The following is a 27,246-nucleotide window of genomic DNA, read 5'->3' on the forward strand; positions in this document are numbered from 1 at the left end:
AATGCTAGGCTACTGAGCTCCTTTTCCTTACCCTCCCTGAAAACAGGTTCAATATAACCACACCTCCATTCCGAGGCTGCATGAAGAATGTGAAAAACCCAGCCAGAGCATCTGTTGTTTTTGATAAGAGTTTTGGTGTCAGCAAGAAATGTTCAGATGACTGGAAGGTAACTAATAAATTTCCTCAAAAACTTCTGCTGGAGTTCACAGATTCTGGTTTGTCTATAAATCCTGGACCATTATGTTTTGCTTAGATCTAAAATTATATTTGGTCAACATGTGATGGCAGTAAAAGAACCTGGAATGGGTGTGAAGATGCAAAAATAAAAGAGACACCAGCCCTATTGTGATAGCTTGTGATAGCAGCACATAGTCCACCCTCTTATTTACTATTGTTTACTATTAAGTATTCCTATTTACCATGTAAGCTTGTTGGCTTCAAGTTGGTGTTATTGATTAGGTTGGAATACTTAATACTACTCTGTCTCTCCTCTTCCCAAGGTGTTTATGCTTTGACATCTCAGCCTTTTTTCTTGAAAGATCTTAACAGACTACTTCCATCAGCATCTCTCATTCTAAGGCTTCACTCATCTGATTGTTTTGTAATTTTCTGTGTATCCTTGAGTTTTGCCACGTTTTTTTTTTTAAATGGGACAGCATGGCATTTCAGTGCTGGCTTAACTAGTGCTGCATGGAGAGATGAAAACTGTCCTTCTGCTTCTACTTACTGCTGCTTACGTTATGCATGATCTCATTTACCCTTTTTACTACAGTATTGCACTGAAAGTTTGTGCTTATTTTCTTTTACTTGTGGCATCTAAACCTTTCACAGAGCGATTTCTTCACAGACTGTCTTTGCAGAAGATCTAATCTGCATTCTCTGTAGCTGTAAAACTTCTCATGTATTAAAAAGTGTCCCGTGACTCACACAGTTTCAGTTATGTAGCTCATCTGCACAGCTTCATAGTCATGAACTATTCCTCCAGCTACTCAGTTTTATGTCCCCAAATGTGAAAAGTTTCAAAGCCACAGTAGCTAGAGATGAATAGCTCATTATTCTCAGCAAGCCTCTCTCTCTTTTTAGAGTTTCTCAGACCATAGTTAGTGCTGGTGAAGCCAACACTGACAATCTGTTCTGTATTGAAATAATGGTTTTTGAAGACTGCCTCGTGCTTGGTTTTGACAGGAACTGATCACAATTATGTTGAGTGGGGCAGCTGTTGTGTCATATTGGTATTTCTTCTGTTTAAAAGCAAAGTCACTGAAATAACTATTTTCTGTCTTTCAGCTTGTCAGATCTGCAGCTTTCTCTAAGGATGGAACACTGAGCCTGAGTGCAGTAGATTTCCCATTTCCCAAGGATTTCCAAGTTGGCTTCGGCTTTCAGACCACAGCTTCGACTGGAACACTCTTAAATTACAATCTACGGGTATGAAACACATTCAACTTAGCATATGTGATGGGTTTTATCTCTGAATCAGCCATAGGTCTCATGTAGATTCCTGTATTTTAAGGTAAGAAATGCCTTTTGTGAGTGTAGCTTCTTGCATGTCATAGGCTAGAGAAATGCAATTTCTTCACATGGCCAGCAAGTTCGATGAGTAACTGAGCTTTGAACTAGAGCCTTGTGCAGAGTAGCTCATGCACCTGGCACCACCATCCCAGTAAGAGAACTGTTGCTTAATTGGCTGGAAATTTTCTCAAGGAAAAATGGCACTCTGCCCACACAAAAATGTTAGCATGTCCAGATAGGCAGAGGAAAGGGATTGGTTCTGGCTATGATCCCTCAGAAAGCAGGGAAATTTAAGTAGAAGCCCATTCTGGCTGGCTGGAGGAGCTAAGAAGTGAGTGCACACCAGGCATTTGGGAAGTGAAGAACTGACTCCTCTGCTTTTTGTAAAAATAAAAAAGTATTTTAAATAAATGTTTGCTATTCAGAGTGCAGAGGTATTTTGAAATGGAAACTATGCTCATCATGCAGAACTGGGTACACATCTGGTACTAGATGACTGAGAAATGCAGTTCTAATCTAAGAAATTTTTTTGTCTACTGGCACCCACTGAGAACTGTATTAACAGCCATAGCAAGAACTAAAGGCTCTTGCATTTATTTAGCTGGTCATTCTGGGGTTCTTTTGTAGCCTGATGTTCTTTCCATCTTTCTGAGTCCTGGCTCTGTAACTGCAAAGATACAAGATAAGGAAATTAAACTGGAAAAGAAATATGAAGATGGGTCAATGCATTATGTGACAGTAATAAAAACAGACAACAGGTGAGTCCAGTTCTTCATCTAGTTCTTGTATGTTATGGTTGGAGAAAGGAAATTCAAATTTTGTGGGACTAGTTCTTTGGATAAATAGCTTTAAAGGTCTCTTCTAGCAGAGGATAGGGAAAGGAGATAATGAAGAGAAAGGAGATTTTTTGTTCTATGAACGTGCATGCTGGTGATGTTTCAGCTGTACCCTACTATGCATTTCTTTTATAGGTTGTGTGAGTTTTGAATGCTTCTCTAGCTGGAGCTTTGGGGTCTTTGGAGCGCTTTTTCTTCCCATAACCTTCACGTGTGTCCCTGTAACACAGGTGGTTAAAGGACCAGGGAAGAAGGAAATGCTGTGTCTGTTTTTTCAATGATGATTTGTTATGCAGATATTAGGCATTAGAAGAGACAATTTACTGAAAAGCTCCTGGATCGTACTGATTGGTGTGGAATGTGTGAAGTGACATAAGTGTTAGTTGAAGTGGAAAGTTTTCAATGCTTGGCTATAACTGTGGGTGGTTATAACTTAATGTTGTCCGTTTCATCTTGAGACAAATAAATAAATCCTTGCCAATGAGAGCTTTTTCATGAATTTCAATTCCACCAGGATTTCACTGTAGGACTGAAGTATGAACTTCAACTCTTGCTCCTTATCTAATATGGAAAACTGGAGCAATTTCACAGCAGTGAATAAACACACACTGAAAAAGTCCCAGAAGTAAGCCAATGAAGCTCTAGCATAATCACAATGTAACAGGAAACACATGTGTAAAATAGTTTATTAGACATATTTATTTGATTTTATTTCCTAACTATTTCTTTATATATCATGCTTATTTTCATTCCCTTTTTTCAGAGTACATCTGATGGTTGATGATGAGTCAAAAGATGTTGACTCTCCCAGGTCATCAAACTCACAGGAATCAAACACAGCTATAAAATTTGGTGGAGATAATTTCGAAGGTTGCATGTCAAACATCTTTATTAAAAGGTATTTGGCCTAGAAAGAATTATGTTTCATACATTTTGGCCTGTTCTCCTTCTTAAAATTACATTTTGCTAATATGCTTTTCTTCTACATGTGTGAAGCCTTCATGAACACATAACTTTACTGCTCTCAAATACTCTTTCATTCAGGTATATTATACATGGGATCCAGTTATAGTTAAATCTGCTGTTCAGATGTAAAGGAATTGTAGTCTGAATCATACCTGTTTAGTCATCTGTTAGCCAAAGAATGAACTCAGCAGAGTGAATTGGATATTTCCCAACAAGGCATGCAAAAAGATTTGCTAGATTGCACTATTATAGCTCCCCAGGAACCAGGAGCAAAGCCTCTGACAGAACCAAAACAGTTCCACAAACAACTGAGACCATATGTGTAGAAATCATCTGCCTGATTTAGGCTGTCTCTTTTTTTTCATGTGTTTGTCTGACCATTAGAGACACCTTACAGGCAAAATTTAGGAGAAAATATGTGCATAAATGTGTTTCTAGAAGACAAGCATTCCATGAGTCATAAGTCATGTCGCAGTGGGGCTTTGTGTTAGCTAAGTTTTTGATGAGTATTTATACATGTGTAGAGTGTTCAAAAAATAGTGTATTTTGATTTGATTGCCATACAACCACAGAATGGGATGGGCAGGAAGGCACCTTTAAAGATCTTCTAGTTTTAGCCCCTTGCAATGGGCAGGGACACCTTCCACTAGGCCAGGCTGCTCAAATTATGTCTTCATTTAAAGCACTACAAGGCAACAAAGTGATGCTAAGATGATTTCTTTTTGCCTTTTCTTTTATACCCTCAGTACTCCCAGCATGCATACTTGTAATTCCTTAAGTCTGATAATTTAGCATAGTCCTAATATTCTGTTAGGCCAGGAACCAAACATCCTGGAGGCCTCACAGCAGGAGGCTGGAAAGTCCTATGCTATCTTGGGAAACCAAGGTCCTTTCTAGAACATAGCCTGTAAACTAAAGATTTGGCCCATCCAGGGGGGAATTCCTTGGATGGGGGAGTATCAGGCCATTCATCCAGGCCTCCCATTGGGGCATCCTTGTTAGATATGCTAATTTGTAAGCTCCATAAATTGTATATGTGATCTATTGTGTGTGTGCATTGTAGCGCATCCCACCTTGGTAAAGTGGTGCACCACAAGGATCCGTACTAAAATACCGAGGTAAACACCCCTTATCCCTTAACCATGTCTGGATCTCAATTTTTTTAAGAGCAGGAAAAGGCATTAGAAGTAGCCTATATAATATACTTCCCATCAGAAAACAAATTTGGAAAGTTTTTGTGCCAAAATAGATGAAGAAATAATACTGTAGCTGGTCTGATGGAGTGACTGGAGAATAACCAGCATTAAAGAAGTTGAGTGTCTACTCACAAATCTACCACTCTTCTCACAGAAAACCACAAGCAAGGAGCTTTGTAGCATTTTTGTAGTTTTAAACGTTTTTTGTATTTACTGATTAGAGATGCTTTGTGTAACTTAGAAAATTATAGTATTGCTTAATATTTTTCTTTATACAAAGGGTAAATTGGCTTTGACAGTCTTTCTGATAATTTGGTTATAATACTAGAGCTACATATTAAGTTGTGATGGGCTATGTCCCTTGACAAAACTCATTAGCACATCTTTTTTAAGGAGAAAGTGAAGCAGAACCTGATGATGTTATATTTTTTTGATTTGAAACTGGTTATGTATAATTCCCAAAGTTTTGTAGTCTGATTCAGAAATCTTAATCAAGGCCTAATCTTAATCAAGGCTTAATCGTTTTTTTTTCTTTTTTTCTCTTTTTTCAAGGGCCATATAGGTTTGTGGTTTTTAAACAACTTTTCTAAAAAATTGCTTTGTTTAGAAAAAATGAGAACAAAACTTCAGTTTTTCTATAGCCAAAAAGAAATGAGCAGAACCAGGGAAAACATGATTTACAGCATTGAATGTACATTTTTCATTGAAAAAAAAAAAAGGGTACTTTACTATTGTGTCACTGAGAAATATATTTTGTGCAGAACACGGTTTTACAATGTGTTTATTGTTGATTACTCTAAAGAAAAGGAATGCTGAGTCACAGCACTTACTGCTTTCATCACTACAGGGCAGGTCAGCTCCCCGAGGTTCAAAATCTTGTTGCTAATACTGGCAAGACTGGTGTATCCCTTGGAGCTTGCCGGGAATACGAAAACCTTGAACCAATACTGCTGCAGGAATTTAAAAATCCTCTCAGGCTTAAGATGCTCAAGGTATGCTTATTGTTACTGTCATCTTTGATCCATATTGGTGCCTAGGCTTTGTCTGCACAGCCATCATTTCTGAAACTAAGATTCAGATGTTCTTTCTTTCCTTCTATCTCACCTCTGAATCAAGTTCTCGCTGTGTTGGAGTTCCATGCTAAACCCACAGCTTTTCTGTCTTTTAGGGAAGGCTGTTGACTGCCCTGGGTGGGAGCTCTTAAATGTGTTAGTTAAAGTGTTTCTATTCATGTGCACATACAGTAAATGTTCCAATTTTGTCTTATGTCCACAGAATGAAATATACCTTGACTATTTGAAAACTGCTAACCTGCAAAACCACACTGTACCAGGTCTGCTACATGACAGCAGAGAAGCGTATCTCTTTGGAAGCACCCCTAACAGCTTCATATCCTACATGTTTTCTCCATTGTTATCTACAAACAGGTAATACAAACATTCTCTGTTCTGTTCTCCTCCTAGTACTTCAGTTGCTAGACTCTTTGGGTCAAGTGAGTGTAAGGATTTTCTTTTTGTTTATGTCTTGGGCCTTAACAAAAGGTGGTTCTAAAAGTCTAAAAGTTCAAGCCTTTTTTTTTTTTTTTTTTTGTGCAAACATGTACCTAAACTGAGCAGTTTGAATGGGGTGTGGTGGACAATTATGCTGCATGTTGATGCCAGTTCCTAAGTCTGAATGCATCAAGTTTCATTCACATTCAGAAATGCAGTGTATGCCATTATTAATGCAGAAATGCCGTTATTCTACCCAAATGCTGTTCTGCATTTCACAAATAGAGTTTCACTGGAGAACAGAAAAGATAAGCAACTAATAAAATAGACCTATACTGGAATATGCTTACTTTCCACTGCAGGTTACACTTTTCTGTAGATGTACGGACTCGATCATCAAGAGGATTAATAGTTTTCATGGAGAAAAGCTCTGAGGACTCTTATATGGCTCTCCGCATTTCAAAAGGACATTTTGTCTTTTCACTTGGCACTGGAGAAAAACAAATCAAAGTCAAAACCAGTACTAAATACAACGATGGGCAATGGCACACTGTAAGTAGCGTGGAACCACAGTGATAACCTAATTAGAGTTCAGCAGGCACAGCCTGTTGCATTTTTAAGAGAGTAAAAACTTAATTTTGGTCATCGGAAGTTAATTCCTATGCCTGAAAGTTCATTGCTTGAAAATGGTTGATAGGTCTCCGAGACACCTTATTGAGACTGATGGTCCCAGGATGTTATTTTCAATTTAAATATTTCAACAACATGGCGTTTAATTTAAAGACAAGGAAAATCTGCAGTGGCTTTTGTTGGCTTTTGGGTTTTTTATCCTGTTATGTTTGTCTCCTGGAAAGGTGGTCTTCAGCACAGATGGGAAGAACGCCCGCCTTGTCATTGATGGTCTAAGGGCCCAGCACAGAAAACTGGCAACAAATTCCCCCATTAGCATTAAGCCACCAATCTACGTGGGAGGGCTGCCACCACTGAAGAAACAGGTAAATAATTGACACATCCACCCACACACACTCCCTGGGCTGCACTAATTATAAGGGAAAGTCTTTAATATGCTGGATTTCCTGGCTGAAAAGCTTTTCCAAGGACCAAGTGAGCACCATCTGTGACTGGTGTTTGCAGTGGTTCATTGCAGATCTCTTTCCTCACCTGTTCACACAGCCTTCACCTGGACCTGTATTTTCAATATGCTGCTGAGGCACTGATGACAACCATGTACTCCTTTCATTTTTATTCCTTAAAAAGAGAGAAGACCAAAGACATATTGAATTCCAGAAATATCATCTTTCTGCAGAACATTTACCTCGGTGGACTAAGTAATAATCAGTAGAGAAACAAAAGAATCATTCTCATTAAGGAATTGTGGATGTAAAACTGGATTTTAATCTGAAATATGTATGGTTTCCATTTAAAAAAGTGGACAGTTAAGGATACAGGGTATTTTATAAAATCAGATTTAAATAAACAGACTTAGGAAGGGAAGAGTTGCTTGGGATTTCACAATTCCTCTTGCATTGTCTTTTCGACACATCATCAGGAAGTATCTGTTTTACAAGCAGGAGTCATGTTTATTCAAAATCAACTTTTACTGGGTTTCAAGCACTTTTTTTAGGATTTTGGAATACCTTTTCACTGCATCAAAGATGGCTGTTAGGTGTCTTTAGTTCCACTTGGCTTTCTATAGTCCAATAGTCCAAAAGAACCAATATTTAGTATTATTGTTAAAAAAAAGCCATAATGCTTCAGTACTCATGTTTTGAAATATGCTTTCAGAATATACCAATGAAGAGTTTCAAGGGTTGCCTGAGGAATTTTAAGATGAATGGAAAAATCATGAATGCACCTCAACAAATAAATGGCGTACTTCCATGTCTGGATGTTCCCATGGACACAGGGATTTACTTCTTTAATGAAGGAGGATATATCACCATTGGTAAGCTGTGTAGAGATTATGGTATATGGGATTATGTCTGAAGCGTGTAGGTGTACAGGTTACTTGTTTTTACGTGGTTTTCCAATTATCTCCACCTGTGATCATTCCTCTCCCCACTGTTTAATTCCCCACAGGTAACTTGCTGATGGGATTGGATTTCAGGATTGTATTTACCATTCGGCCTAGGAGTTCAACAGGTGTACTCCTCCATGCTGGAAGCAAGCAGGACAACTACTTGACTGTTTACATGAAGGGAGGAAAGGTGGGTACAGGCTGTTTCCATTCCAGCTCTATTGCCCTCATTCAGCAGGGGGAGTTCTGACCTTGCCCCGTTGCTCCTGTTCTTTGTCACAATAGCTTAACAGGTAACGTCTTTACAGGTCGTTGCTGCTGGAAATAGTGGTGCTGGAGAATTTCAGGCATCAGTCACACCTAAGAAACCTCTATCTGATGGACAGTGGCACACCATTGCAGGTACACTGTACATACCATTTCTCCCGAAGCTTTGAAAGGACAGTGCACTGCAGCTCCAAATGTTTATTAATCATTTCACTTCTATTTAGTCTGAGAATACTCTTCAGAACGATGTGTCTTGTGTTAATTAAAGGCTTTACATAAGATTTTTTTCGGAGGCTCTGACCTAGGTTGGTCAGTCTGACTCTGAATCAAAATAAAATCTGTTTTTTCTGTGCCTTAATTTTAAAAGTAGTGCCATATCTAGCTGATTCCTTAATAGGGTTGAGAAAGAGTTCTCATTTACCTCCTTCTTTGCAGTCTCTCAGAAGAGGAACACAGTGCATCTAGAGGTGGGCACACAGAGTAACTCTACCACTGAACTTCAATCCTCTCCTAGACGTGTGTATCAGCCACTCTACTTCGGCAAAATTCCAGGTAATATCATTGCTTCTTATTTTTTCATGTTTTTTCCTTTCCAAAACAAAGGTCCCATTCAATCATGTACGCCTTGCCATAATTAATGTTCTTTAAAATAATTCTTATTAACTTGGTCTTTCCACCTTGTTTTTTGTAGCAAATTTGGACACCCCATGGCTTCCAGTTGAAGACCCATTTTTTGGCTGCCTTTGGAATATTACCATCAATGACAAACATGTCTCCACCAGGAGAATTTCGGAGGTTCACGGTGTAGTGAATTTGCACGGGTGCCCAGAGAAGTGACCCTGCTGCTACAGTCATCATGCACACATCGGGCTGTGCCTGCTGAAGAACTGTGTGGGTTCTCCTTTGCTGATCAGCATCAGGCTGCTTGTTCTGAACAGCCGGTGAGCAAATGCATCCTCTGGATGTGGACTGTGCCGAAGCAAACGAAAAGTATTTGCTTTGGCAATCTTCCTTTTAAATGGTATTGATTTCCAAGGTAATCCGTTGTGCCTTTTGAGATATATGTAGAAAATATAATTGCATATGCCCTACTGGGCCAAATTCTGCTCTTACCCACAAGAGCAGGGACTTGAGCAACTCCAGTGTCTTAATTTTGGAAATTTTTCTTAATTTTGGCCATCTTGAGAGTAAATTTGATCAATTAATATAAAGAATTTTATAAAAATATAAATCTCTTTGGATTGTTGCTTATACAGAAATGTACATTGATGTTAAAAGTAATAATAATAATATAAATGGAGTTTGAAGCACTTTAAGGAGTGAAACTCTGGGAGTTTGTTACAAAGTTAGGAATTGTGGGACCAAATAAATGCAGTATGTTCCTAAAACCTTTCATTTTCTTGTTTGGTTGTTTTAACCCGGTGGGTTTTTAATGTACTTTTTAGAAGCTGCTAAGTCCTGCTTGCTTTGTGCAAATAGTTCTGTAGGCTTAAGATGCTGATTTGCCTGAATAAGCAGGTATCCATCATCTCTGCATTTCCGCTCATCACAATTTGGTTATCTAAAAATCTCAAAAAGAGCGTAATTTTTTTTTTTGCAATCTTCCGAGTCAGAGAGTCTCTTCCATACGCATTTTTTTCCTAATGAAATGAAAAAAAGTTTTATTAAGAATAGCAGCTGCATCTGCTACAATTATGTACCATGAATTACAGGACTAACCCAGCAAAACTGTTTTCTTCAACATTCAAATCTTTGTTTTGTACCTGATTGTGAACCACAGTGGAGGGCAGGGAACCCACTTTGCTTTATTCTTCTGAGTAGAGGGCTGGACTCTATAGACTTGATATGACTTCTTTTTCCACTGTCTTTCAGAATCAGTATTTTGATAATGTTTTTTTTAATCCCCAATGCCCTGTTTTGCAAAATGAAAAACATGAAAAAAATTTTCTAAGGCTGGTCCTCGATATAGGGAGACAAGCAGACAAATTCTCCTTCACTCCTAATGTTCCTACTTTCTACTGCCACCTTCTCAATGTACAGCAGTGTGTCCGCAGTGTGCTTGAAATGAGGTGCAAGCTGGACTAATAGAAGTAGATGCAGAATCAATAGCCCTTATGGCTTTGGTCATTAATCCCTTGTCAGATTTTTGCAGCTTTGTAGGTCCTTTGCAGCTTTGCAGGGCGGCAAAAGTGTCAGAAAGCTGTTCACACCAAATCTTGTGTTGCTTTCTCTTTTATGGCAAATCTTTCACTGGCAAATCTGTGTCCATGCAGAGTATTCTCAAGTGTAAAGCCAATATTGGTGGGAATGGGATGCATGCCAGGGTTGAGGGCTCAGAAGGAGCAAAGGATTGATATGTAAGGGCAGAGCCCTCTCTCTGGAGATGCTCTGCAGAAACATATTCCCCTGTACAGCAACCTGCCACATGGGACAGAAATGCCCATCAGGCTGGAGGTGATGAGTTCAGAAATCATATCCTGTGATAGCAACAACTGAATCCTTTCTATTTATAAAAGCGCAAATACTGCTCAAATACTCAGTTGACCAAAACTGTGAAAACACTCAATTCATTTACTGGCCTGAGTTGATACTAAAAGTTTCCAGAAGGAGAAAGGAAGAACAATTAAATTTTATCATGCAATTCTCTAGTAACATTCCCTGTCTCATGCTCATCAGATAGATCTGTGAGGCAGATTTTCCCAAATCACAAAAGAAAAGCCTTTTCATTCTTCTCTTAAGCCTCCTCTGTAAAACAAAACAAAACAAAAAATAGCACAGCAAAGATTTTTGCATCACAACCTGGAGCCAGTCCTGGATTTCAATTCCCTTCCATTCAATTTGAATTTATCAGAAGTAGTTTTAATGCTAACAAAAAGAAATAAAAAATGTATGAAGACTTGAGTAAATGTAAGATATATTGATCAGTAAGTATTAATTCCAATACAATATTACTTTTGCACAACAAAAAAATAGGAAAGTCTCTTTGGTTTTACGGTTCTTTGTGGTTTAGTGTTTTTTACCTACAGTTTTTTTCAGTTGTATTGCTTCCACAGAATCAGGCTGTCATATGTTGCTGCAACAATGAATAAATGCCAACTAGAGTTTCAGGTTCTGTACTTTTGCATAGGTAAATTTATATCAGGCTGAGGAACGTTTAGTAAAAAGCTTTTACACAGAATGTTTTGACTTGGAAGGAACCCTCAAGGATCATCAAGTCCAGTGGATGATCTTTACATGAGGAAAGAAGTTGTCCTTTTCAATCGATGAAGAATTTTTATTATTGAAGAAATCCACGTGGACACTGTGCTATGGGATTTTTTAGTTGTTACCAGTAGTAGCTCCAAGACTTTAATCATCAGTGTTGCCATTTGACAATAACTTGCATGAATTATTTGCCTCTTTTGGCTGTGGCATTTCAGGTGTGCTCCCAAAACTAGCAATTCCCATGTTAGAATAAAATACTCATACAGGAGAGGCTTTCCCTGTAACATTTTATTCCATTGTCATTTTACTAATCAAATACCATATTCAGTACACTGAGAGCACATGGCTGAAAAATACACACTCTTTTAACAGCATATTAGAGTTCTTCTGAATCCCAAATCAATTACAGAAGGAGAACAGAAGATTTCCTCTGTAAACTAAACCGCATTGGTATTGTGAGCATCAAGTCTCTCTCTTGTCCATATAAGTACCAAGGGCAAAGGGTTGTCATCCAGTTAATTTGGCTTAGATTTAATAGGATCATGTTATCTGAGGTGGATGACACCAAGGTCTGTCAGTTTCCATTTATTATAACTACAAACTACAGCCAGATTATTGGCAGCGGAGAGACAGAAAACCTAACACTGAGAACTGAGAGAAAATAAAATGAAATAAATCACAGGGCACTGTAGAAGGAAATACACATTCATTGTAGAAAAAAAAAGTGTGTATATATTAAAAAGTAAAACAAACTGCCTTTTCACTGCTTATAAATGACTGTAGTTTAAGTTTCAAATAACAAAAGCTTCCAATTAAAACTTTTAACATTCATTCTGTACCTGAGCTAAGGGTTTGTACTTCTGTTACTGTGGAGCTTTCATTTAAAACACAGAGCCATTGACATTTTACACTGTCACCAGCAACATGAATTGGGTGAGCTAACTTTCTGTGGTTTTGTAACCACTTCTTTGAGTCATCTGTGAGCCAATTCATTTCAGCTTTCCATCTTCTTTGCCTCTTCATAAGTCCTCCATGGGTATTTTCATACATGGTTTTTTTTTATTATTTGGAGTATTTTCTCCCCTCTCCTTCCTTTCTGCCCTTTATAAAATAGCCTTGCAAATGCAGTCTCAGTGAACACACTATAAATGTGTTATGGTTTTGTAATGGACTCTTGCCATGCTTTTTGCCTCTTACCATACTCTTTGTGGTTTCCTCATCTAAAAAAATGAAAAACCACCTGCATCTTTCTCTAATGATGCAAGGAAATTTGGGACACAACCTTCTGTAAATCTATCTGCATTTTCTAAAAATACATTAAATAGACATCCCTTTCAAAAGGGATGTTAAATGGGATGGTGCCGTAATACAATATTATAGCTTCACAGGAGGCATTAAGACTGCAAGGCAGAAACATAAACATCCTTTGTGCAGCTGGCCCAGACATCTTAAAATTGCGAGAGACTGGTCATTGCCTGAGCTGCAATGAAGCACCCTCTGAGTATAAAAAATTGCAAGAAAAAATAACCAATGAATGTTTATGTTCTGTCTGTCATTTTAGGGGATCTTCTGTAGCAATGAAACCAGACTACGACCTGTTATTCATATTGTGCCATGTCTCCTTCTTTGCAGCTGACAGCATAAGATCTTTTTTAAACACACTCCTATCATTACTTTATACCTCAGCCAGTTACTATGTTTTCTATGGGTTGTTCAAAATGTGAAGCACATGTGAAATGTTCCATGAGAAATAGTTTCTTTGTTAAGGTGTCACTCACTCGTTGAGAAAGATGGAACACTGCTGCATTATCACACAGAATAAAAAGAAAGATAGTTGGCATCATGGCCTTTTGTCTCTGTTCAGTTATATTTAAACTGGGAGCAACAACAGATTTCTCCATTGTGTGGGAGCCTATGTCTAACATTCCTGTCACAGGAGGACTATGCACTGGTAAGACTGAATAATTACATTCATAGTTGTGTCAGTAACTTTTAAAATAATATGTATCATGGTTTAGGAGTGGTGCTTCACAATTCAGTGCACCCACTGAGACTCCTCCAAACCACACTGACACTTGCCCGCTCCTCCTTTCCCCTGCCCCTTCCTGGTCCAGTAGGGGAAATAGAAAATTGGGGCACAAAAGGTAAAGATCAGAGGTTGAGAAAGGAACGATTTACTGGAAACAGCAATGAGATAAGAAAATGAACACTAACAGCAACAATATGAATAATGAACGTATACAAAGGGTGATTCACGTGCAGAGATGTTCACCAGGGACCCCCAGGACAATGAACCATGGCAGACAATGCTGCCATGTTTTTTTCAACTAGAAGCCCTGTCCTCCCCCACAGAAGCCAGTCCCTTACTGCTGCTCCTGGCAATGACATGAGGTGGGATGGAATAACCTCCTGCCATGCCCCTTCAGCCATGCTCCCTCAGCTACTGCAAAATATTAACTCTGTCCTGGCCAAAACTAAGGCAATAAGGAAATGAACTGTTAAAATTTCCATCCAGAAAGAATTGTTCAGATCATTTTTTGATGCCTGAACACATAACAAAGAAAAACTTTTTAAAGGATAGCGAAATAAATTATCTTTTGTCCAGCCCACTCTTTCTGACACAGTTTTAATTAACAAGGTTAATTATTAGCATAATAAGCCAAAGTCTATCAGCATGAGATATTACTTAATAGAGGAATTGTATAGGTGGATAACAGCACCTACCATAATTTTAGATCCTGATTACTTCCTGATCAGAATTACTGTCCTGATACTACAAACCTGGAGAACCAGTAATGTGCCCAGGTACTGACTCCTCTAGTGAGGTCAAGGGCTTCAGCTAATAAAATTTACCTGAGAATGAGGTGTGAGATCAGTAATAAAGTTCTAACTTTCCCTTTTCTGTGTTCATTTAAATCAAAGGTAATGACATATCCCCAGGGCCATTAACCAAAGCAGTAAAGAAGCAAAAAACACTCTGAGCAATTCTCCAGGGAAACACATAGGCATAATCCAAAGTTCAGTGGCTTAGTGGAAAGACTGAGCCAGTTCACAGGACTTTGGTTCATACACCTTATTAAAACATGCAGTAAATCTTCCCTACTGTTTATAAAAAATGTGTTCCAAGATATTGCCAAGGTTTATGAGAATTGTTACTGCAGATTAAATCTGTTTGTTATGTAATAAAGGGCAGGACACAGTCTCCATAAATCCTAAGATAATCCATCTAATGCAAATATACATAAATGGAAACTTTACACAAACACAAAGAGTATTTGCATCAGCAAGAAGAGAGGGTGCAAGGACACCAGGCAGATAAACCATGCTCCCTGAGGAGTGTCAGTGATGAAGGCAGTGCTGGGAGGTCACAGAATGCCTCCTGTGATCCATTCACCCTGGATGCCAAAGACTCCACTGAGGCTCAGCTGTTTCCTATGCAGCTCAGAATCAGAAGTAACTGCAGTCATCCCACTATGCCTTTACCAGGCCAAAAGGAAAGAAAAGTCTTCTGGCAATTTCATTATTCCTGCATACAGAAGAGTAGTACCAAATTTCAGACTGAACATTGTATTTAGTCAGATTCTTGTAACTTGATATTGGCATGTGAAAGGAAGGTAATGTTCCCAAAGCAGAGCCATTTAAGAGGACATGTTATCCCTGAATCTATGTATATTGCATTTATCACAAAAGATAAAAAGAATCAACATGACATATATGCTCAGCACAAATTTAATTCAAAACAGACACCACAAAACCACTACTGGTCATTACTGTTATTTAATTAAAATGGAATGAATAGGTTAAATCTTTCAAAGAGACACTGAATGCCATCAAACAGAATAAAGGCCAAGTTCCTGATTGGAATAAATCAACATTACTCTGTTGTTCCTGGATTTGAGCAGATAGGAGAAGAGGATCTAGTTGTGTTTGTGTAGCTTTACATGTTTTAAGTGTTGGGGACACAATACATAGACCTTATGAAAGGGACTTTGCTGCAAAGAGTTAAAATGTTACAGGTCACTTTCTGTGAAAAAATGTAAGGGTTTTTTATCAGCGTAAAAAAATGGTTAAAAACGAGATATAAGCCTAGAGGACAGATAGAAAGAGATCTAGTTGAAGAGGAAAAGCTTTGCAGGAAAAAGTAAGCCTTGGTACTGCTCAGAGAGTACTTACCCCTGCCAAGGGAAGTGTCTATAGCAGAGAAGTTGTTAGAAACTGCTGTTAATTTGACTGGATAATTTTAGGTTATGTGGTTACAACAAGGAGTGCAGCCCCTGAGCCCCTGAACCCCAGATTCAGTACCACCCTCCTGGGCTGCTCCTGTACGGCACCTCTTCTCAGCCTGGGGTGGGCTGTGGGGCTGAGTGCCTGCCTGCACACCTTCCCCGGAGCTGAGGGCAAAGGCTTTTCTCAGGTTTCCCCTCTTTCCTGACCAGATCCTCAGTCTGTGAGCTTACAAATCTCTGCCTGTGATGGGGAGTTCAGAAAAATGGTCAGCCAGGCCTGGTATATGACAGGAAGGAAAACATCACGAAGCTGCCACTCCTGGCCCTTTTTATTTTGCTCTCTGACCCTTTTTCTTTTGTTTGTTGTACTCGGTATAATGGAAGGGAACATCTGGACTCCAGTGACAGCAACCAAATTTGCATGCATATAGCAGATAATTAAGCACGTGTCTATCTGCAGCTGCAAACAGCAATTAGTCATAAGATAGCTTTGCACACCCCTTCCTGCCTATTCTTCTGTTCCCCTCAGAGGGCCCTCTCACGTGCACATCTCTGAGAGGCACTGAGTGCTGGCCTCCTTTTTATTTTTGAAGACTGTTGTGCAGCTGAGCTTAAACCCTTCATATAACTTTGAATAGGATGAACTTCCTCTGATCTATCAATTTCCAGTAGAAACTGCTTTCTGCATAAGACATGATGTGGTGACCCAAATCAAAACATCCGTGCTTACATCCCAGCGTAGCTGAGACTATAAGCAGATTTCACTCCTAGTTCCTCCTCTTAGATCTGAGGAAACTGAGCTCTAGAGAGTCATTTCTGGCTGCTGATGTTCTGTGTGTGGCAGACTTTTGCCTCTCTGCAGTTATCCATGGCAAATAGTGCCTTCCCTGCTTCCTGCAGCTAGGAAGACATTTACAAAGTTTACATTTGCCCTACAGCCTCCACCCCAGGGCCATGAAGGGCATTTTATAGCATCTCATTGTACCAGGTAAATACAATTTTCCTATACCTGTCTTTTCAAAGAGTCCCCTCGCAATGAAACCATAGATAGCATTTTGTTGCCTAGAACAGGTGTCCTCATTTCTCCTCTGATAGACTCAAATTTTCTTGACAGGTAAAATAGAAGCTGCTTGGCGCTGAAACTAAGAGACACAGTTTAGCGTAATTTACAAAGCAGAACAAATTTCTAGCTTATTGAAAACCAAAGACTGCATTGCAAATTCCTAAATTTCAGGCTCTGACATCATATCTTTTAATTTATCTGTATGCTAAAGTGGAGTGTAGTAATAGGGCAGGCTTCAGATGGGGCAGGCTCAAGTTGGAGAAAAAAGGGCTGGAGTGTGATCAAAGACGCCTTGTGCCTCAAGCAGGCATTAGATTCAATGGAATGGCTTCACAATCTGGACAACAGTGATTATTCCATGTGGTTCTTTGCATTTGCTCATTGTATGACCCAGCTGCCTGATCAAGGCTTTTTCTGAGGTAAGAGTCTACAAAACGCTCTCTGCTGGGGAATTCCTGTGCATGCTTGAAATAACATTCTTGGGTGTAATTTGTGATGTTTCCATTGGATTTACTTCTGTGTGTTAATAAAATGTAGTCATTCCCAGCTATAACAAATTCATACAAATTGCAGAAAGTGTTTGCATCAAGTAGTAATTTGAAAACAAAACTGCATTTTTAGAAACTTATTAAGGCCTTGAGATCTGTTGTAACACAAAAAGTTTGCTTCTGTATAGATAACATGAATCTCCTGTGTTTCAGTGGGCTACACCAATGAAGTTTTTGTGAATGCTCTGTAAAAGCAATGAACAAAACAACCCTGGTTGGCACCAACAAGCACTGTAACACTCATCATTTCATGCATAGTTGTGCTTACAGGAGCATGTTCCACCACCAAATCCAGACAAAAATGTTACGGCTTTTACTATTAGGATAGGTGAACTCATTATTTTTTATTTGGGAACCCACAGAAAGTTACAAAATACATGGACCTATTTGATTTTAAGCAAATGGAATGGCTAGACAAACTGGGGTGCATATGAAGTCAGCCAGTAGCAGTGGTAACACACACTTGATTTGAGTAAGACCCATAGCATTGGTGGAGCACTGTGGTTACTCATCTCACAACTTCAGGTGGACAAAAATAGGTTGTCTACTCTAGGCTATCTTTCTATAATCAGTGGACGAGGGTTAGCTATCCTCAAACAAAACCACACCCAGACACCATCTCAAATATATGCTGTAAGAGCACATGGCAGCAGCCAGCCTAGCTCTGGGTTCTAAGCAAGAAACCACTGGACTTATTCTCTGAAGATGGATGCAGCACTTCATTATACTTTAGTCCTCAGGAATACTCAGCCCACCTTTCAACCCAACTATAAAAATATAATTGTGCAGTGTTGTGCAGGCCACGGAGAGAAGAAAAGAACAAGCCACAGGAAATTATCACCTGCTTCCAATTACAGGGAAAGTTTGACATTATAAATGCTTTTGTCACTCATCCTTTTCAATACTGAGTCATCCAGACAAGGCATGGTTAGCTTCTGGCATCTCCATATGATGAACTACTTTTTTCTGTGCTTTGTATGATTTGAAGCTTGAGAATCTAAGAAGAAAACATATGTTGAACCCAAATGAAAGGCACATAAAGAGATGTGAGATAGAAGGTGTATTTAGGTGTGCTTGTATATGTACAACCCCTCCAAAAATAGGTGAATGCAAGAACTACCAAAATGAAAGGAATGGAAAGGAAAACAAAGGAATGGTTGCTGCATGAATTGCAGTAGAAAATAGCATTTGAGAAGAAATGCTAATGAACTGAAAAATGGGGAAGTGCATGGAAAAAATAGAAGATTGTTTCTCCTTGCGCTATGCCTGGTAGATGAGCTCTGAAGAAACGGCCTGCAGTAAAAGCACAGCTTTTGGTGCTGTATTATCCTGGTTATTGCCATGCATAACTCATAATGGCTAAAATTATGCAACTCAGTTTAAGGTACTTGCCTTGTACATAGCTCTCAGCCTCACAAAACGTGTTTGTAGAATAATTAATAGTGAGTCAGTACAGGATAAGTCACCCAATGTATGGTTTTAAAAGGCATTGTGCTTTCAGAAAGGCATGAGTGCTTTCAGAATCCAAATACACTTTAAAAAGAGTTATTAAATTTGATATTAAGCTGTTATTTGAATAAATCTTCTTCCATGTTAAGATTTTTAAGTTACTCCTGTGGTTACTGTTACACACACTCAATCTTGGCTTTGATGTCTCCCTTTATCTGCAATGCAGTGTTTTGCTTGCAGAGTTGCCACTTCCTGTAGTGGGAACTGATTCTGGTAGTCACTGCTTCGAGGAATCTATAATTGTCAAGAAGAATGTTTCCCAATTCACATACCTTGATCAACAAGTGCCCAAATAGGAACATATTAGAATTTGTAGAGAGTATGTATGCCAAATAAATGGCCTGAGTTTCCAGAAGTAAGTGGAAGAATGGAAAACCCAGTGGTAAGCAAAAAGAGAAATCGCTTCTTATTGTAGCGAATAGGATTTCAGCTGCATGCTGCTTATTTCATTAAGTACCAGGAGGTAACACATACATTCCTGGGTTTCCTAATTTCCTTACAGAACTGTCAGCTCAAAGTCTAGTTGGTCAAGCAACAGCTCCCAGTCTCTTAAATTCTGTTTAAAAGTTTGCTACAGAAAATAATCTCACCAAATGACAAGAGTATACTTTTTATGTCTGCTTTACAGTCTTACACATCAAAATGTGAAGAATCTTCCATTCATATCAACTTGCATCTCATTCACTTAAATTAATGTTCATGAGTATAGAACAACAAATTAAAGCAAAGACTAGAATGAAGATTGTTTAAGCATGGGTCTTTATTTAGCTGTTGTCTCCAGATAATGCTGTAACCTGGGTGTATCTAAATATACACACTTCCTGAGTACACCCTTAAAAGATGAACCCTTCACTTCAGCTTTATACAAATAGCCACAGTGACTTTACTTACAAATTAAATGGTTCTCTAAATTAAATGGTACAACTAGTTATTTTCTTGAGTGAGCAGCAAAAGTTGTCAGACCAAAACACGTTTCACAGATGAAAAGCTAGTATCCAGAAATAAAAACTTTGATATCTGAGGTAGCATCTGTCTCTCAATATGGTTTCTAGGTTTTTTCTGACTTGTGATATATGCTGCAGATCATACTGCTTCTTTTAAAACCCAGTTGCCATCTCTGTGTGTGCAAGCCTCAGTGAAGAGTTTTGTAAAGAACACTGTGCTCCAGAAGGCATGATTAAACTCCCAAAACATAAGGAAGTGAAATAATTGGGGACAAAGGCATCAGTAGCTAAGTAGGTGTAAAAGCAAAGGAAGGAGCTCACCATCTTGGTAGATATGGTTTGTATGTACACCGCTGACAGAGCTGCTCAGATGAACATGTTCTGTGTGGTCTATTCCAGTGACAGAAAGTCAAAATGCTTTAGTGCAAGGCAGTTGTAGATGACCAAATATCTTGATGTAGCATAGCCACCAATGTTGATGCACAAAATTATTGGGTATTACGATCCCATCAAGAGATATGAGAACCAAAGCATGGACAATTTAAGTGATGAAAGGCAGTAGGGAAGCAATTTCCTTCATATGTGACTGACGTATGATTGTCAGGGGCAGTGGTTTCTTAGACCATGAAGTAGTACTCCCATCTGAAAGTGTACAGAAAATGTGAAAAGAGGACAAACATCTGCACAACTCATTGTTTACCAGTTGCACTAATGCCAGGAGTAGGATATTCACAACTCTACCGTGGCTGCTTCATAACCTCCCACTGAGTTTTCATCTGCCTTCATGGGTTGCACTCAACCATCCCACCAGGCCTTTTTTTTGTTTTAAAGCCTTCCTTTCTGTTTACCTCAATTATTGGGCATTACTGTCAGGACAATCTTTCAAAGCAAGGAGTGTAAAGCTAAGTCTTAGTCTCCTATCTGGACAATCTGGCAACATAAACTTGTGTTTCGGGTCACCACTGGGGCTCTGCTGGCATTTTTTAGAATTTTAAACAAAAGATTTCCCACTTTTAGTCTGGGAACAAAAACAAGGGCGAGAAATGTAGATTTCAAAACTGAAAAACAAGTGTGATGCCTAATGGCCAAAATAAAGCCTCTGTAGCTCAATTCTATTGAATGGCCTTTCCATTTCTGTAGCGAAGGACTACAGAAAGAATAAAATTAAAACTGTTGAAATGCTACTTATAGAACACATATAATGCCAAAAGTCCCAAATGGAAGTAGAAATGTACAAATGTTGCTGACAAGTGTTCTTTAAATAGTCTCACTTCAAATCACATTATGCACGAAGCTGCTTGACACCGGAGAGAAAATATTTACTGTGAAAATAGTGAAAGAAAAATAGGCCTTAGAAACATATCATCTTTAGTATGTTCCAAACAATTAAAAAAATGTTTTACAAGGGGTTTTGATTACTGTAAGTGACAAGGATTGGGGACAGCACTAACACAAAGGGTGTTTATTGAGGCTGATATGTTTGCCACAGGTTATCTGCGGCCTTGCTGATTACTTGCTTCTCATCACAAGCTTGAAAATTCTCATTATCTGGGTAAATGATTTGTTGACAAATGCTATGCATATATTAGATACTTGTGCATGGATATAGAGGAACATATAGAAAAAGTCTTTCACGAACGCAACTGGTCTGTGAAGTGGCTTCATGCCCAAATGAATAATGCAGGAAAACTGGAGGGCCCCTCCAAAGTAGATCAGCAGAAATTATTAAAGGTTTAAAATTTATGACCTATTTGTGAAAGGTCAAAGTTGCTATTTGTTGTAAAAACTGAAAGACCAACAGGGCCTCAATCAAGAGCCCACAATGTAGAAACAAGGGTATTTGAGTGGGACAAATAATGTTAATATGCTCCAGTTTGGGCAAGATATCCTACCTCACCTTCCATACACAAAACCATTAAGCTCAACTGCTTTAATATGCCACTAACCCCCTGCATCTATAAGATGCAAATAATTGTTTTCCTTGTTCACTGGAGCAAAAACATGAGGGAAATTAATCTACAGGCTCTCCATACTCAAAGTATTTAAAGGACTTTCAGAAAAAGATTTTTATTTTACCATTTAGATGAATTTGTTCTGAGTCTCCATAAAGGACTAGGCTAGAACTGGTGAATTTCTGGTGATTCCTTTGGCCTTTAAATTTCCTGCTGTGTGGCAATACAGAACAGGTATTTTTATAACTAAATGCAGATCTGAACTCTGTAGGAAGTCATTCCTCTGAAAGTAACATTTTGAATCAGCTCTTAAAAATTCAAGTGGCATGATTATTTTGAGTGGAAGTATTTCCAATTAATTTTTATAAAACAGGACAGCATGTGGCTGCTGCCTGAACTGAGCAGCTGTTAGTATTAAATACTTGTGTGCTCCTTTGTTTTCTCTGGAACTGTGTGCATATGTTTGGCCATTAGCACATTCTGGGAAAAAATTCCAACGCTAAAAAGCTCTGTTATTTAGCATTCTTTAAATAGCAAAAATTATACACCTTTATATGCTTCAGTAAAAATAACTCTGTGTAACTGCACATCAATTTGTCCCATTATATGACTGATTATACATTGAGTCCAGAGCAACAATGTGTGGATAAAAATAAACAATATCCAATACAACCAAATATGCAAAAAAAAAGCCCTTACTTGCTCTGTCTTATGTTTCACTCTCTTTTTTGAATTTCCAAGAACTTTACCTGTTCTGACAAGCCATCTCTGTCCTTTCTCTGTGCAGAAGTGATACAGCATGGTCTGTGTTACAGACTAAATGAGAGCAGCCACAAATCCGTGCTCAAGAGACCAGGACTAAAAGATCAGTCATCTCCTATCTGATAGCTCACCATACACAAAAGGCATTAAAAATAAAGGCAGAGAAAACAGAAAACTTGCAAGAGGAAGGAGTAGTTGATTCTGAAGTAAGGTCCACTGCAAAGAAATAGTGGCTATTCTTGTTATTACTGTAACTCTCTTTAATTAAAAGAAAGGGTCAAAGGACTAATTTTCAGTGCCCTTGGAATACTTTGGATGAAGGGACTCATTGAGCCTGTTGTGTTTTGCCAGGGCATGTATGCATATTCCTTGTCTATTGGCAGAACAGACAAATCGTTTCATGTGTGTGTCCTCAGGCAGGGTTTAGCCCTCAAAAGGACAATGCATATTAATCGGGAAATGTCAAGAGCCAGCTCTGAAGATTAGCTTGGCTTTGTAGTATTGCTTAGTTGCTGTGCTGTATGGAAAATGCATGACGATAACCGACTAGAGCTCACCACTCATAAATATTTAAGTGACAAGACACAATAGACAGGCATCTTTATTGTTCAAGATCAGAGGTACAGTGTGAGGCACAAAGCACAGGAATAAGTGACTTTAGCTACTTTAAAAGTACATTTACTTCGAAATGTACTTGTGAACTTATTTTTTTTCTTCCCATATTCAAATAGGGAAGATCCCCCCGTTTATACATTCACTAGCCATTACTGGCAGTCACTGATAAGCCCCCTCTGATGGTTTGGAAAAGGTGGCTTTACTTTGGATTGCAACATCCTTTCATAGTGAACAATGGGACTGCATCTGATATTGAACTAGAATAGCAAATCCTCAAAACGGAGTTCAAAATTACAGAAGCAGATTCTGCAGGTTTTGTCTGAGATTCAAAATCTTTATGATTTTAATAATTACTTCCAACATGCTACATTCATACAGTCACATTTTCTGTAACACAGAGGAAAAAAGTTAATTCCATCCTGAAGGATTTTTCTTCTCTCTACTGAAATGAGCAGTGATTCTAACTTAAATGCTGATTATCAAGTATTCTAAATCAACTGCTGAAATTTCATTGCCATCTTAAAAACTGTAAATTGTACCAGACTTATTGAGGTATTTCAGGACAGAGGTAGTTTTGGAACAATATAGGTAAAGAGAAACCTAGCAAAATCAGATTTAGGGCACTCTGAGACAGAAACAAGGGGTTAGGTTGCTGCATCCAGACACAGCGGAGAAGAGCCCTGAGACAAGTGGGACCTAATTTATAGACTATGAAAAAGATATTAAAGACAATACAAATATAGGCCTGCCCTTGGTTTTAACTCTCTTCTCTCTGATGCTTTGGATAAATCAATATGCTTTTCTGTAATGATTTATTTCCTGCTATTTCAACTTCTGCTATTCTCTGTTGTTTATGAGTAGGGCTAAATTCCAGTTAGACTGTGAAGGAAAAACATCAATATTTTTTACTCGGGGACCATTGTGTGATGACTAGCAGGACCTCTCCCTGCCAGAAGCACAAAGACAGGGCAGAAACTTGGAAAGTTTGTCAAAGGGAAGAGCAATTAAGTATTCAAAGGTACAGGCTATCTTGAACTACAACAGCAGTGGTGTGTAAAGGAGCTGTAACACCACCACAATTCTGCATCCCATACGGGATATCAATATTGGAGCCGCGTTACCTTTCATTTATCTAACAGCTTCTGGGAAGCTAGAGTAAAGGTCTTGGAAATTTCAGGCCAGTTAATTTATTAAAAGTACAATTCTTACTCACCAGTAATTCATTGTCCTTGAGTACAGTAATTTCACGATGATAAGGCGCACCCTTTTGACTAAAATTTTGATCGAAACCCGAAAGTGCGCCTTATAATCTGGTGTGCCTTACAGTTGTGAAATTACTGTACTCAAGGACAATGAAGTTACTGAATTACAAATCAGTTGCCTCAACCTTTTTTCATGAGAGGTAACAGGTCAGAGCAGCACAGGTTATTCAATACTGCCCTGCAGGGAACTGTGAGGTGAGGGGAAAGCTAGCCGCCGACTGACCCCTCTGCTGAAATTGTTGGCTGCTGACTGCCTATTTTGCTGATGATAGCATGCTACCAGAAATTTTAAAAAAACAAACAAACACAAAAAACCTCAAGAAAAATGCTTAGAGTGTTGCTAGACTGAAGAGTCAATGTAAGCTTTGATTGGCATGTACAAGTCATCCATGCAGTCCTGTTCACTGTGGTTTCCTCGCTCCCTTGGCCGTTTTTAGCAGGATGAATCAGCGGTACCACATCCTCCATGTGAATCAAACTAACTGTAGCCCATCACAAGATCTCATCTGCTGTTACAGGGCAGGAGACCTGCAGCTCTGCTGACTTCCAATCCAATTCTGCAGGAAAACGAGGTTGCAGTGCAGATCACAACAACATGTGCACTATAAAACTGCTGCTGCTCAGCTGATTAAGTCAAACTGCACATGTCAACTTCATTAAGAAAGGTGTGTTCAACATGTTACTTGCCTACTTGAACAGCTGAAGTGCAGTTTCATTCTGCCATTTTTTTTCCTGTACATTTATAACTGTGTTTCTGTAGAGTTGATTCAGCTATTCACATCTTGAATTTGAAAATTAATAGCTAGCTCCCAGGTACTTATAAAAGCATTTGTTACAGAAGACAAGTTATCAGTGCCAGCCCTCAGCAAGGTCTGGAGTAACTGGGTACTAGGAAGAAGATCTCAGAAGAATTTTGTCTTCTTCTGCATGGGACCCAAACCTGCAGGAAGCACACAACCCTGCTACGCTATTACTCAAACACAGGGGCAAGGAAATAAGAGTGTAGCATTGCAGAAATGGAGTAGGTGTTGCACAAAGGACTTGGCCCTTTGCTGCTCCTCAGAAAGAGTACTTGGAGGTAGGAGTTAGCCTATGACAAGTTTTCAGGGAATCCACAAGAAGATGCATTGCCTCTTGATTGATTACATCTGATAAAGGGAAAGGATATAATAAACTGCTTCACCATGAATCCCTGTCCACAGAATCCTGCCTGGCAGATAATATTACAGGAGTAATTGTTTTCATTGGGAATGCAGTGTCTTGAAACAGAGAGCCTGAAACGGAGAATAAGGGTGGTGTAACTGCAAACTGCAATTTCCTTTTAGTGAGGCTACTTGAATTTCTGGAGTCCAAATTTCACAAATAACCTGTAAACACACTGGAGAACATGCTGTTACCTAGTCACGCTGTGCTGACTTTCTAGAAGCCCTTTAGGATTTCTGGAGGATTTAAGCTATGTAGATCATGCTGTTTTGGGGATGTGAGAGAGAAAAAAAAAAGAAAAATCAATTCTCTGGAGATGGAAATCTGCATTATCAGAGGAGGACTTCGGACTGCTGTTCTTCACACTCCAGGGCTGGCTGCAGCCCCAGCTGCTACAACCCACCCATTAAAAACCGCAGAGGATTTTGCAAGAAGCCACAGGATAGTGGAGAGCCCACCTGAGGGCAGGAGGGTGGGTGGCAGCCACCTGTGCCTCTGCGGTGCCTGCCAGCACTGCAGGATGAGGTGCGAGGATGGGGAGGCAAGGGCAGCACATGGAGGCAGGAGCAGCTCCCACATGGACACCCACATCAGTGCCCGCCTCTCCCGCTGGTGCTCGCTGTGCTGTCCCCAGAGCTGGGGGTACGGCAGCCACAGGCAGAGCCAGCAGAGCCGGCAGCCAGGAGAGCCAAGCGTGTCCTGGGGGCATCAGAACAGCATCGCCAGCCGGGCAAGGGAGGGGATTGTCCCACTCTGCTCTGGAGCCACCGCACCTCGAGCCCTGCACGTAGTTTTGGTCACCACAATATAAGAAAGACATTAAGCTATTAGAGTGTCCAAAGGAGGGCACAAAGATGGTGAAGGGTCTGAAGGAGGAGCCATACGAGAAGCTGCCTCATTCCGCTGTTTCAGCCTGGAGGAGACTCAGGGGGGCCTCATCATCCCCGTGAAGGGAAGCAGATGGCGACGTGAGGGGCAGATAGGGATCTCTTCTCTGTGCTGAGCGGTGACGGGACTCGAGGGAATGAAGCTGCGTCAGGAGGGGTTGAGGTTGGATACTATAATAAAAAATTCTTCACTGAAAGAGTGATTGGGCAGTGGAATCCTCTGTCCAGGGAGATGGTGGAGTCACCGTCCCTGGATGTGTTTAAAAAAAAAACTGGACGTGGCACTCAGAGCCATGGTTTAGTCGGATGAGGAGGTGTTCGGTCATAGGTTGGAGTCGATGATCTCAAAGGTCTTTTCCAACCTAGTTCATTCTGTAATTTTATGAAAAGGTTCTTCACCTAGAGGGTGTTTGAGTACTGCACCAGGCTCTCCGGGGATGTGGTCACAGCACCAAGCCTGACAGCGCCCAAGAAGTCTTTGGACAGTGCTTTCAGGTGCATAGTGAGATTTCTGGGGTGTCTGTGCAGGGACAGGAGTTGAACTCGAAGACACTCGTGCATCCCTTCCAAACGAAGACATTCTGCGATTCCGCGAAGGGCGGCTGACTGCTCCGCGGTCAGGGCCGCCAGCGCAGCCCCGCCAGGCAGGAGCCGCCCGCAGCCGCCGCGCCCCCTGCCCCTCACCCGGCGCCGGCCCCGCGCCTGCGCGGCCTCGTGGCGGCGCCTGCGCGCTGGGGCGCGGGGCAGGCGCCGCCGCTTTCGGAGCGTGTGCGGGCGCGGAGCGGC

General features: G+C 39.8%; 1 protein-coding gene across 2 annotated transcripts in view; it reads left to right on the forward strand.

The window, feature by feature from the left end:
* The window catches only part of LAMA3 (laminin subunit alpha 3), a 105,387-nt gene extending 92,111 nt beyond the window's left edge, over positions 1-13,276 (forward strand). For both annotated transcript variants that reach the window (XM_033070660.1, XM_033070670.1), the window contains 13 exons: positions 47-167; positions 1,289-1,429; positions 2,141-2,271; positions 3,113-3,247; positions 5,359-5,503; positions 5,787-5,938; positions 6,364-6,553; positions 6,856-6,996; positions 7,787-7,946; positions 8,081-8,208; positions 8,327-8,420; positions 8,721-8,837; positions 8,977-13,276. In XM_033070660.1, the coding sequence (XP_032926551.1) occupies positions 47-167; positions 1,289-1,429; positions 2,141-2,271; positions 3,113-3,247; positions 5,359-5,503; positions 5,787-5,938; positions 6,364-6,553; positions 6,856-6,996; positions 7,787-7,946; positions 8,081-8,208; positions 8,327-8,420; positions 8,721-8,837; positions 8,977-9,122 (1,801 nt within the window). In that variant the 3' untranslated portion in view covers positions 9,123-13,276. The remainder of the gene's footprint in view (positions 1-46; positions 168-1,288; positions 1,430-2,140; positions 2,272-3,112; positions 3,248-5,358; positions 5,504-5,786; positions 5,939-6,363; positions 6,554-6,855; positions 6,997-7,786; positions 7,947-8,080; positions 8,209-8,326; positions 8,421-8,720; positions 8,838-8,976) is intronic.
* Positions 13,277-27,246: the final 13,970 nt, after the last annotated feature.

Source organism: Catharus ustulatus, chromosome 1, assembly GCF_009819885.2.
Source record: "Catharus ustulatus isolate bCatUst1 chromosome 1, bCatUst1.pri.v2, whole genome shotgun sequence".
NCBI classification, from domain to species: domain Eukaryota; kingdom Metazoa; phylum Chordata; class Aves; order Passeriformes; family Turdidae; genus Catharus; species Catharus ustulatus.